Source organism: Cryptotermes secundus, unplaced genomic scaffold, assembly GCF_002891405.2.
Source record: "Cryptotermes secundus unplaced genomic scaffold, Csec_1.0 scaffold709, whole genome shotgun sequence".
In the NCBI taxonomy this organism is placed as follows: Eukaryota; Metazoa; Arthropoda; class Insecta; order Blattodea; family Kalotermitidae; genus Cryptotermes; species Cryptotermes secundus.
The window spans coordinates 403,530-416,807 of record NW_019738358.1 but is presented as its reverse complement, the minus strand read 5'-3'; the positions used below and the strand labels follow the sequence as shown (position 1 = coordinate 416,807).

General features: G+C 38.4%; 1 protein-coding gene across 6 annotated transcripts in view; it reads right to left on the bottom strand.

Annotated features, from left to right (window-relative positions):
- Nucleotides 1-1,314: 1,314 nt before the first annotated feature.
- The window catches only part of LOC111870873 (peroxisomal targeting signal 2 receptor), a 94,145-nt gene continuing 82,181 nt past the window's right edge, over nucleotides 1,315-13,278 (bottom strand). For 2 of the 6 annotated variants that reach the window (XM_023863480.2, XM_023863482.2), the window contains 7 exons: nucleotides 10,706-10,827; nucleotides 8,566-8,741; nucleotides 6,284-6,397; nucleotides 5,434-5,542; nucleotides 3,631-3,824; nucleotides 2,840-2,925; nucleotides 1,315-1,976 (listed from right to left, as the gene is read on the bottom strand). In XM_023863480.2, coding sequence (XP_023719248.2) covers nucleotides 1,784-1,976; nucleotides 2,840-2,925; nucleotides 3,631-3,824; nucleotides 5,434-5,542; nucleotides 6,284-6,397; nucleotides 8,566-8,741; nucleotides 10,706-10,827 — 994 coding nt within the window. In that variant the 3' untranslated portion in view covers nucleotides 1,315-1,783. Of the gene's footprint in view, nucleotides 1,977-2,839; nucleotides 2,926-3,630; nucleotides 3,825-5,433; nucleotides 5,543-6,283; nucleotides 6,398-8,565; nucleotides 8,742-10,705; nucleotides 10,828-12,388; nucleotides 12,411-12,570; nucleotides 12,679-12,740; nucleotides 12,898-13,278 lie in introns of those variants that run through there. The other 4 variants (XM_023863478.2, XM_023863479.2, XM_023863481.2 and 1 more) reach the window with 4 other exon arrangements.

Sequence of the window (13,278 nt, the reverse complement as noted above, 5' to 3'; positions counted from 1 at the left end):
GGGCAGAGTATAGGTAAGAAATGAAGAAGCAAAGGAGAGAAGTATGAATGGATATAAATTATAGGAAACTGGAAGGGAAGATGAAGCAAGCTGTATAAAGGACAGTATGATGATAATATAGCAACTACATGGCATTGCATCTTCATAGTTACCACCATGACAGCCTTCAATCTCAGACACACATAATAAGCCAACATTTTTTTACAGTGATGCAAGTGACATAACACACAGCTCTCATCAGTTACATAATAAAGTGTCAAAGAAATAGTAAAATTCAGAGGACATAAATATCTGGGCTTGTGTTTCAGTTTTTAGTTTCTTTCACATCAAACTGCATAAGATGGGTCAGTAAGGAATTGATCATAGTCTCAGCGATGGCACTAAGGCCTAGAGACACAGGGAAGCCATGAAAATTCCTGTTCAGGATGTCCACAGTGAGAAGCCAGCGTCTAACCACCTGAGCTATGAAATGTCCATTTACCACTGCAATTTAGATTATTACTAGCAGAAGCTTTATGTATGTCATCCCAAATATTCTACAGTGAGATGCTGAGGTCGGAAGGTATGACCATAGACTGGAATTAAGGAAATTTTGAGGCTGAAGAGCCAGCGCTGACCATAAAAGTAGAACAAGCTATCAAAAAATTGAAAAATAATAAAGCTCCAGGAATGGATCTCATCACAACAGAATTAGTGAAATTTGCAGGCCCAGAATATGCTAAGCACTTACATCAGCTAATAGTTAAGATATGGATAACTGAAATAATCCCAGAGGAATGGAACCTAAGTACTGTATGCCCTATCCATAAGAAAGGCGATGTCATGGTATGCTCTAACTATAGAGGAATTAGGCTGTTGTGTATAGCATATAAAATATTTTCCAACATTCTATTTAACAGACTCTCTCCCTTTGTGGAAAGAATAATTGGGGATTACCAATGTGGGTTTCGTCAAGGAAGATCAACTAACGATCAGATTTTCACTATTTGCCAGGTCCTTGAAAAGTGTAATGAATTCCAAACTGAAACACATCATCTTTTCATTGATTTCCGATCAGCCTATGACTCCATAGATAGAAATAGTCTTTTTCTGGCAATGGAAGAGATGCACATTCCGTGGAAGTTAATTGCCTTAGTCAGAGCCACTATGAGAAAGACCCAATACCAAATTAAGATTCAGAATATGTTGTCCAGCCCAATAAAAACTAGAAATGGAGTTCGACAAGGTGATTCCCTAGCCTGCCTTTTGTTCAATATAGCATTAGAGAAGGTAGTTAGAGATGCAGGCATCAACACAAGGGGAACTATATTCTATAAGTCAGTTCAAATTTTGGCATTTGCAGATGATATTAGATGGTTAGTTAGTTAGTCTGTTTATTTACTTTTCATTTCCACCCTCACCCCTACTAGCTAGAAATTAATTTTGAAAAAATTAAAAAAGAGAAGACACTTTGTTTAGAAAAATACAAAACTCCTGACACCTCTTTTTTCTACATGCGAACTACTAGAGAAGATGTCAAAGGACCTACAGAGCAAAGATTCAGCATATGAAGATGATGTGGCAGTAAATTTGTTGGTGTCGGCGGCAGAAGGCTTCCAACAGTGGATATGTAAGGAAAAATTATGATTCTGCATGTTTTCCAACAGAGGATGGGAAAGGGTTAATAAAAACAGATTAATAACTTGGTTTCAGTCCATGCTGTACAGTTCCTAACTTCAACCCAGTCACTTACCCCTTATGTCCGATTCAGAGGAACACAAAGACTAGCAGCAACAAGGGAACATCACTTGACTGGTGGGGCTAATGCAGACGAGAGGGACACGAGAGAGCGTGGTGAAAACACATGCACCAGTGAGTCCCAGCCACAGTCTGCAATCTGACCTGCCACATGGTCATTAAAATCTAGCCCATACACAAACTCAGAATGATGCTTCACTGTTTCCAGTGGATCTGGTGATGCCTTGAAGTCCCAGATCCTGCAAACAAATGTTTCATTAAAGTATAGCACATGCTGAACGATACATCTGTTTCATTACGGCATTTTATTAAAGCTTCACAATGCAGAGACAAAAAGGATTCTTGGTGAACTTAACACTAAACAGGTTTTTCATCACCAATTATCCTTGCACAAATGCTCCATACTCATCTATTGCGAGAGGGTAGTACAAATGGGCCCATTTGAGATTGCATCTCATTCTGCTCCTATAGCTTAAAAGAAAGGAATGTTCTTTTTTTTTTGTATTGCTAGTGGGGTTGGACTAAGTCCCTTGTACTGCGGCCACTTCTACCAGCCCCAGATGATAGGTGAGGGTGATTGTGGAGCAATTGGTGGAATGAAGATTGGAAGGGGAAACCGAAGTACTCGGAGAAAACCTGCCCCAGTGCCACTTTGCCTACCACAAATCCCACTTGACCAGACCCCGGGATCGAACCCTGGCCATTGCGGTGGGAAGCCAGCGACTAACCGCTTGAGCTATGGCACGGCCTTAGGAATGCTCTTACTTTCAAAATGTGTTCCTTGTATGGATCTCAATAAGGGGCATTAAAAAAAAAGTACAAATGAGAAAGGAAAAAGTCAAAAATGTGTTTCCTAACATAAGTCCCAGCATACAGAATCGAGAATCATAAAATAATGAAGATATATTAAAATTCTGGAGCCCAGAATGAAAATGTGTCATGCAGAGATGGACCTTACAGCATGGACCCCAACATAATTTCATCCTGATATATCAAATGATCCCAAAACTTGACTGATTCACCATCTAAGTCAACCTAATATTCACATCCACTTCCCCACATTTGCTGCTTCAACATTTAAGCATTCTACATGTAGACATACCTTGTTGTGAAGTCATAAGACACAGACGCCAAAACTGAGAGATTGTGCGGGGAGAAACGGACTCTGCGAACTGCATACTCACAGCCCTGCAATTCATTAATCACATACTTACTTAATGATTTATGGAGTGAGAATTACAGTGAACCTAATATGTTTAACCTTTCGAAGCGAGAAGTTCATCCAAATAACATTTAAAAAAATCTGTTCTTACCTTTCAGAAAAAACACACTACACCAGAATGACAAAGATTAATTAGTTATTTGTAGCAGTGGTAGTGGTGGTGGTGGTGGGGGGGGGCTATTTTATGACATTGCAGATATCTAGAATATGTAGCAGAAAATGGTTGGATGACTGACAAACTGGAGAAAGTCTGGAAAGTAGTGGCCATGGCCTACCCCAGACACTATCATTGTTGCTAGCTGTTACAGAGAGAACAGAAGATGGCAGGAATAAACGGCACTGGGTGGCACACACAGTTCAGTCGGTACTACAGTCTCAAACTTTGTCAGAAAATGTTAGCAGCACTACCTGTTCTAGAAAGCTGTCCTTCCAGACCTTTTCAAGTTCTCATTTCACATACTCAACAAAATCTTGAATTCAAAGCGTCCCTCTAATGCTATAGTGTATAATAATCAGGCAAAGGATCAATAGGAGAGTTCTGCATGGAAATGTACTGATCCTCCCACTGAAATTTCAACAAGCGTCATACTAGTTACAATTACAGTTCCTGTTATCTTTCTGCATCTCTTATAAGATACATGACAGGAACATAAAACACAAATAACACAAACCTTCTGTTCAAACACAGGACTTGTGATATTGCGTAAGTCCCAGCCACGAATGAGTCCATCTGAACCTCCTGTAGCCAGGATATTCTGATCATATTTGCACCAATCACAGCTCAGCACTTCAGCATCATGGGCTCGGAGTGACATGGATGGATGCTGAGGCATGTGAGTGTTCCAGACTTTCATAGTTCCATCACCTACAAAAAGAAAGGACATCAGTTTAAGTGTATTTCAAGATCTATGCAAGTTGTATGTGGTATAACAATTCTGATATGTTTCCTATATTTTTGTTTACTTATCTCAAGTCCCTGTATGATTTACTGGAAAAATGTATTATGGAAGATGCTACACCAGTACCTACCTGGGCAGACTGAGAACCATGAAAAACCTCAATCAGAATAGCCAGTCCTTGGGCCAAAATTTTAAACTCAAACCTCTGAATTACGAAGCAGGAATGCTACCCACTCAATCATAAGATTCAGTCAACAGGTGATGATTCTGGAAGAGGTGACCATGGCTTATATAAAGGAATTATATGCACGAGGGAGAGTCAGTAAATAGGTCACAAATGAAAGTAAAACAGCTGTAATGGATGTAACAGGTTTTTTATGTGTTATCACTAGGTAGCAGCACAGTCCAGCTTCACGGGAATAGGTAGAAGACCTGCATGCGCATGTTCAGAGGCTGGTTTCAGCAGTCAAAATGGCTACCATGCTTGAGGGTATATTATTGAAGAGCAGCATTCTCTTGTGCGTCTTTTGTGGGCAAAAGGACTCATTGAAAAGGATACTCTTATAGAAATGTTACCTGTTTATGGTGGGAAGTTTGTGTCACATAAAGCAGTTCATAACTGGGTGGGGTATGTTTCACTGATGATGATGATGATGATGATAATGAGGTTGCAATGGAGATGCAGAAGTAGCTGATACAACAGTCAAAATAATTCAATGCTGCAGGTTTCGACGCACTGGTAAATCAACGTGACAAGAGCATCAATATTGGTGTAGCAAATGTAACGTGTACTGAAGACACTGTTCAGATTGTTAACTGCTTTATTTAACAACCTACAGATCGTAACTACAATTATATGTCAAGAAAAAAATGTTTTTTCCAGGCTTGAATATCACATGTTTTACCTCTGATATCCATTTGTGACCTATGTACCTCGTACACTCACTTTTAGACACTGAAAAACATAACAAAATACATCCTTAATCAGGGCAACCAGTTCACTGGCCAAAATTCTAACTAGACACCCCCTGAATACAAGTCCAGATGGTCATCACACACCACTGTGTTCAGTGGCATGTCCCGGTTCTGAATTCATTTACTGCACACAGAGACCTTGGTTTTACATGACTCTGGGTTGCATGTGAGGGGAGGTACAGCAACAAGTAACAGGGGTCTTGTTGCAGCTGCATCATTGGGAGGGCGGGTGACACACTGCAACTAAGGCCCTGCTATAACTCATACACACTCTATAATCCTTATCTCAGCTGTTGGATTTGAGGTTCTCACGATGTCGGCTATAGATAGCATTGTCTTGGTTGCAATGACATGTAGTTCATGAACACCTGACGCTTCAGAGGAACATATCGCCTCCATCTTCAGGACTAAAGAGTAATCCAAGCAACGAATTGGCAAGGAAATCTGCTCTGCTTGCCATATGCTACTTCCTGGTTTCATTCTTGGCTTACTCTCAGTCAGTGAACTTGGATAAATCCACTGCACATCCTGTTCAGAAAGCCAGGTCAAAAATACGGACAGTAATCAGCATATACCATTGATCACAGCAATTGTATTTACCTGATACGGAGGCAAAGCATGAAGGAACATGAGGTGACCACATGGCACTGTATACAAGCTGTGTGTGGCCTAGAAATGTAGCCAATGAGTTAGGTCGGTTTGGATCCCACTGCAACATTACAAGATTACATCAGCTTCTTCAGTAAGAAAATCAGTGTCTTCTGGGAAGTGATGGTGTATAGTCTGGGAGGTTAGGTTCACAACATTACAGAATTAACATGCTACATACCATCAACACAACTTTGTATACAATTATTATTACTTAATTATAATCGTTATTATCATATTATACATTATAATATTGTAGAATGTATAACTGTTGCTATGCAACGATTATAAGATATATCAGACCTGTTTCTATGCAATGAGTTGGTAAACACATTACCACTCCTTCCTTTCAGATTCTATTTCTTTAATATCTATTTTAATATTATTCTCCTATCTATTACTATATTTTCCAAATGGTCTTTTCCCTTAAGGCTTACCAGCCAAGGGTATCAATGCACAAGGGACTATTTTTGTATGAACCTGTAAATGTTTAAGGTGGAATCAACCAAGTCAATGAAACAGCAACCTGCTTGAAAAGCAAAGAGTTACTGAGCTACTCACGAAGTCCATTACTTTTTGTGGAACATGCAATGTCATTGCTACCTTCATATCACCATGCCATTTTAGATGAAACTGAAGCAAAAACTGAGGTAAAATCCAACTAACTTTTGATGATACAATTTCCTTGTGATGTGAAGTCCCAATTCAGTGGTGTTAATGAGGTAAATCCAAAATATTATATCAACTTTGTATTTTGTTGTACAAATACCTAGAAAATCTGGAAACTGAATGTTCAGCATACCAGTTTAGTGCTGCAGTCCCAAGATGCTGATAGAACAAACTGCTCCTGTCGCGTCTGACTCCAGTCAACAGAATACACCTCCTTCTTGTGTTCTCGGAATGTTTGGGGTGGAAGCTATAAATATCAAAATAAAAGTCCTTCAAGTTTGAAATTCATCTAGATAATACTTACAAATTCAGATATACTGTATAGAAGACACAATGAAACTCTATTACTTACTTACTTATTTACTTATGGAGCTGAGCCCTTCTTGAGGAGAAGCCAAATCTGCAGCTACTCAAGAATTTCCCAGCATTTCGTGGAACCCGAAGGTGCATTACCGTGTTCACAAGAGCCCTTCACTGGTCCCTATTATGAGCCAGATCAATCAAATCCATACCATCCCAGCCTATCTCTCTAAGATCCACTTTAATATTGTCTTCCCAGTGGTCTCTTTCCTTACGGCTTTCCCACCATTATCCTATATGCATTCCTCTTCTCCCCCATTCATGCTACATGCCCTGCCCACCTCATCCTCCTCAACCTGGTCATTCTAATTATACTTGGAGAAGAGTACAAGTTATGAAGCTTCTCATTATGCAGTTTTCTCCAACCTCCTGTCACTTCATCTCTCTTCAGCCCAAATATTCTCCTCAACACCCTGTTCTCAAACACCCTCAGTTTATGTTCCTCCCTTAATGTCAGAGACCAAGTTTCACACCCATACAGAACCACAGGCAACTCTATTACAAAGACTAATTGGAACAGTTTATGGAAATAATCACTAATTTATTCCCAGAATCGTACAAAATCTAAGAATAAATTGTGTTGGCAAATTACACTCTTTTATGATAAAGCAGTTTGTAAATATAGTAATCACTGTGCCTTCAAGAGATAACTGATTACTTCTATGGTAAGTTTCAATGTTCTTAAAAAACTTGTCTTAATATTTATCCCAAATTTCCAGGAAGGTAAATTCAGGTCTGCATTGTGAATTTATAGTAATGATTTATAATCTCTGTAAGGGTGAAATTCTGTAGTGTGGGAACACAATGTACATAACAATGTCTGCATATGTTAATAATAAGGAAAAATGGTGTCTCAAAGTAATTTCAAAATTTTCACAGCATATACAGTATCAGTGGAACATTATCTTCAACCATATAATATCTCTCAGCAACTATAATTTGCTTGCCAGAACATCCTTCTAACATCACTTCCTTTCATCTTGAAGTCTGTCTTTAATAACAGAATGGAAATACACAGCAACCCAGTAGTCTCCAGAAATAAGCAATAAGCAATACCATACTGCTCCAGTACAGGACCACATTCTACCAACTGTGCTCTTCAAGACAAAATATAGGACACAATACTGCTTCATGATTGGAAGGTGGTCATAAATGGTAAGCAGGTAAGGATTTAGAAGGCAGCTGTATATGTTTCAAGGTATTTTCTCAGAGAGACTGAGAAAGACAGCAACACCTAAACATGGGCAGCAAGTAACCCAACCAAAAGTGCAGATCATTATAGCTATATCAAATTTCTTCAAGTTAGGTAGGATTATTTAACGCTGTGTTATATATTTCTACAGAATATTCATTTTCTGTTGGTGTACTTTTTGAAATAAATGGTCACTGAAATCATAATGAACACATTAGATTTTGTAAGGAGGAATGTATCACCTCCATCTTCAATATGTTCCTCTGAAACATCGGTTCACACAAGATCTACATGGCGCCACATCCCAGAAGACAGTATTTTTCACATTAGATTTTGATTCAAATTTCATAACAGAATACTTTTTTTTTTCTGTGGCGCTACAGCCCCAATTTGGGCCTAGGCCTACCTCCATGAAACTCTCCGTTTCACTTCGGTTTTCTAGATCTTACACGTACAGTAGGACTCCTTGAGCGAGTGATCAGCTCGTCGCAAGGCCTCTACCTGTAGACAAACACAAACATCCATTCCCTGAGTGGGATTCGAACCCACGATCTCAGTTTCCGAGCGAGCGAAGATAGTGCATGCCTTAGACCGTTCAGCTACCGTGACCAGCAACAGAATACCTTTACCTGTGGGTAACTCTTGTCTACTACTGTTGGAAAACTCACTATTTATCACTCGTGGACGACTCATACCATTAACTATGTTTACTGCCTGTGGGTAACTGTCTGTTATCTGTGGGCAAGACATGATATCAGCTGTAGACTAGCCATATGTCTACTACCTGCACGTAACTCACATTGCCTATTCCCTGTTGGCAACTCATACCAACTAATACCCGTGGGTGACTTTTTGTCTATTACCTGTGGGCAGCTCATATTCCAAAGCTGAAGACCACCATCACCACTCGCACTAACTATGATGTTTGCATCAGTTTCACTCCATGCCACATCAAAGAGCCCATCTGACCACTGCGTACATGCAACTTCCACCAAACCATTATCAGGGACCACCTCTAGCAAAAATAAAGTGCCACCACCTGCAGAACGAAACAGATCAATGATAAATAAACTGTCTATGTTGCTCTGCCCAATATTCACCTAGCAGATAACAAAATGTACTCTGAGTATCTATCTATCCATGCATGAGGAAATTCATACATACATGTGATATTTTGGTTCAAAATCATGAAAGAGAGCATCCATTTGGAAAACAAAGGCTCAGATGGGATAAAAATTTCCAAATTGATCTTTAATAAATCTTTTTCTTTGGTTTGATGTTTCAGTTTTTACATGAGTCATCTAACAACTGAGCCTCTCCATCTATCTCTGTCTTCCCAATGCTCCTCCTCCTGCATTTCCTTCCTTCTGTATGACATCTCTCGTTAACTGTGATTCCCATCCTTATCTAAGCCTTCCCCTTCGGTGTTTTCTTTCTATTTCCATATTTTAAACAGTCCTTGAAATCTTCTTTCATTCATTCTAAAATTTGCTCCATACCACTTTATTGATATATATATTGCTTTATTTCCCAATGTGTCAGTCTTTAAATTTTGTCTACTTTTATCCAATAGAAATATATGAAACTGCCAATTGGTTTCAACTGGCTCAAAACAGGGTCCAGTGATCGGCATTTCTGAATTGGGTGATGTTACTTCAGATTTCAATGGAGAACAAAATTTCTTTACTAGCTGTCAAGGATGATTCTACACCAAAGATACTATAACATACTGTGACATGACAAATAAAAACCAGAATATTTTAACATGAACAGTCATTTCTTGCATCAAAGTCCCACAAGAATCTTGACAGTCAGGAATCAGAGACAGGAGTCAGCATCTGAGAGTCCTGAGTTGCTTTGTTACACACTGCTACCAAGTAAAGACAGAAAACTTGGTGTTTGTGGTAGTGATTTGTAGAGTGTGTAGATCAGTGCAAGTGACATAGTTATTTGGTTTTGAGCTATAAGTGTTCAGTGAATTCAATTATCAATCCACGACCCACATCCAGTCACTAACAAGTCGCATTACAGTCTGAAAAACATCAAATAGTGATTTATCTTTATGTAGGATCTCAAGTTTCATGGCAAATAAATTTCTAAAATCTTCTCATGTGATCAGCCATGTCAATGATTAATCAAAAAACACCATTTCAGAAACCATGGAGATCTAAGAAAAGTTGATTTATAATTCAACACTGACAGTGCTAACTGCCAGAGAAAATTTCAGCATGCTGATATATTTTTATTTAGCACATATAAACAACCAAATTTTAGTGCAGTACAACAACAATTCCTTAACATGTTCACTACAGTGGTGGTCACCAGCGTTCACTGCACGCTCCTCATCTCACATCATGATGGTCACTGTTATGCGTTGCAAACATCTTTTTTTTTTTTTTTTTACTGTTAGTGAGGTGGGATTAAGTCCCTTGTACTGCGGCTACTTCTGGCCTATTCTACCAGCCCCAGATGATAAGTGAGGGTGATTGTGGAGCAATTGGTGAAATGAAGATTGGTAGGGGAAACCAAAGTACTCGGAGAAAACCTGCACCAGCGCCACTTTGTCCACCACAAATCCCACTTGACCAGACCCGGGATCAAACCTGGGCCACCATGGTGGGAAGCCAGCGACTAACTGCTTGAGCTATGGCGCGGCCTGCACACATCTTACTTTACACCATGATGGTCACTGATGTGCTTTTACATCGGCCACATAAGCTACTGGCTGCAGGCAATTTCTAAGTAAGTGTATCCACTATAGCCAATGGGTAATGCACAAGAACTCATCAACATCTGTGATTATTCACAACAGTGTAAAAATGACTGGTCTGGGGCAAAATATATAAAATGAATATGACAGCATAGGGAAAAAATAAAATAAAATAAAAAATAAATAAATAAAAATCACTGTCACTCAGAATGTTACCAGCATAATAGATGACCACAATTCTCTGATTCAAACAGCATATAATCAGCTTACAGCTATAAGAATTCAGTATTTACCAGCAAGTCCAAAATACTGAGATGTTGCACAAGCAATCCTTTCTGGCTGGAACGGCGAGAAGCGTACTGAGTAACCATGGCGATTTGGTGTGAGGAATGATGGCATTGTTTCACGGCAAAGCCTGGCAAATGAAGTATTAAAACTCATAAAAGACTGCTGAAATTTTAATGAATAATTGTTTACATGAACTTCTCAAAAATATCTGATTACAAAAAGTAATTGTTTACATGAACTTCTCAAAAATATCTGATTACAAAAAGTACTATCTTCTGGAACGGGCTACTTGTTTGATATCTTCAAACCTGAAGACACGGGTAAACCATGTGACTACACAGTTACATCCCAGATGATAGTCCCTCTTCACTGTTTTCACCACAAGAACTCAATTTTCACATATGTAACTTCAATAAGTTGAAATGTTCTGCATTTAAACAAAAATAATGAACTTGATAATATAAAAATATCCACTATGCAGTGCTCCTATTTAGAGGATAGTACTGGGAAATGCAGACACTTTAATACCAGACAAGACAAAATCACATCTTTCAATGCTGGCATCTTTTGCTCCCATCTCTAACTACTTTTAACACAGATTAATGAACATGTAACAATTCATTCATCAGTAATAACAACAATATAAGAGGAAGTCTCTTATGCACACTTATTTCAATGTGATCTAAAGGGAAAGCTAACCCTGTAGCAGGGTATGAAGACCTATAGAGGTGTCACCTTGACGGTCCCACATTTTGCCTAGACAATGGGCTCACAGATGGCGGTATGACTGTCAGCCTTATGAACTGGCTGCCCTATACTCCCCAGAAAGATTCCTTGTACTGATTTCTGTTAGAAGCTGAGTCGACCCCAGGACCATAGTGCTGAGGGAATGATCAGGTAAACTGAAAAAATCCACCTCATCAGGACTCAAAGTTGCGACCTTCCGGCTTGTAGCATAGTGCCTCAACCAACAACATTACCGTGTGCCCCCTTCAGTGTGATCTACCCAGGTAAATTAATCACCAAACAATGAATAAAATACAAATCTTCATTCAAGACCTGAATGTTATAGTCAGAAAACTCCAACATATACTTAAACTTGTGTCCCCAAGTTTGTTACCTGTGATCTGAAGCTAAGTTCCTCTGCTTCTTCTAAAATGTGTCCAATAAATATGCTCAAGAACTAATTAACCAAACATTTCTGATCATCAGTACTGAGAACAGTAATACTTATAATATACAAGTCTATTTGTTTGAAGATGAATAATTAAAAAAATGATTTTTTAAAAAAATTATCATTCCAATTTTTGTATACAATATACATGGTTTAACAAAGAATAAAATATAAATTCCACACAATCTAGTCACCCAGAAATCAGATTACACAAAATTCTAATTTTTGTAGCATGATTTTTCCAGCAACACATCCTTGGATCTCAATTTTAAGACAAAATTAATTTTCTGTATCAAATACAACCATTACATACAGTATTAATAATCCTCATTACTATACATTAGCTACCAACATGATTCCCCAACACAGAAACACACCCTCATATGAAACTAAGAAAATTTATACTACAGTAAGGAAAAATTATCCAAATAAATGAAATACCCTAATTCTGCCTACGAATTCATATTCCTGGTATGATTAACAGACAGGAAAAAAACTCCCTTAACTTACCTACCTCTAGCTTCACTACTAATTCTTCCACTACAGATTATGGACACAATATTGCGTTAAAATCAAGAAAATTATAGACTGGTGTAACTACATGCAAAAAAAAAAATAATTTGTCTCAGTTTTTCAAATCAGCCAAACAAGGCAATAATATGTGAAATACGCAATTTGTTTCGACCTACTCCTTACTTCACTATTTGTCTGTTTCACTTATTCCTTGTTTCTTTGGTTTCTGTGTCGATGGGAGAACCTACATTTATAACATGAAAGTATGGCACACAGTCTAAAAGTACCAACGACAACACACAAACTGGTAACTTATATTCCTTATATACTACGCATCCTATATCGACACTTACCAGTCTATTTCACATTCACATCATTATTAAGGTATATTTCTTTAAATGTCTAAGTGTACACGGTAATTATCTTACCGCTGCTTTTTGTTATCACATGTCCACTTCATACATCTACCACTTGCACTGTCAGACTTCGTACGATTTATCAAACGTCTTGCAGTCGATTATGTCAGTGTTCGACCAATTGATCTAAACTACCATCTCTGCCACCAGAGTGCAGGCAGTGTACCGCATAAAATACAGCACTGTGAGGCAGAAGCCAAGTTCTGTGTCAATTTCATTACAAAAAAAATATTCCGCTATTTTACGCATTTCTTGGTTACTAGACCATTGGGTCTAAACTGTATTACTTTTCAAAACTCTGTCTCCTTAAAATATAGAACATGTTAACTGTTCTTTGACCATGCTACCTTCTACTGTCCTCGTTGTTACATGCACATCACTCTGGCCCATCACAGGCAGCTAACTCTACGTACATTGTTTCAACATTCATTTTAATTCATTTAGAAAACTAGCTTAACTATTGATTTTAAATACG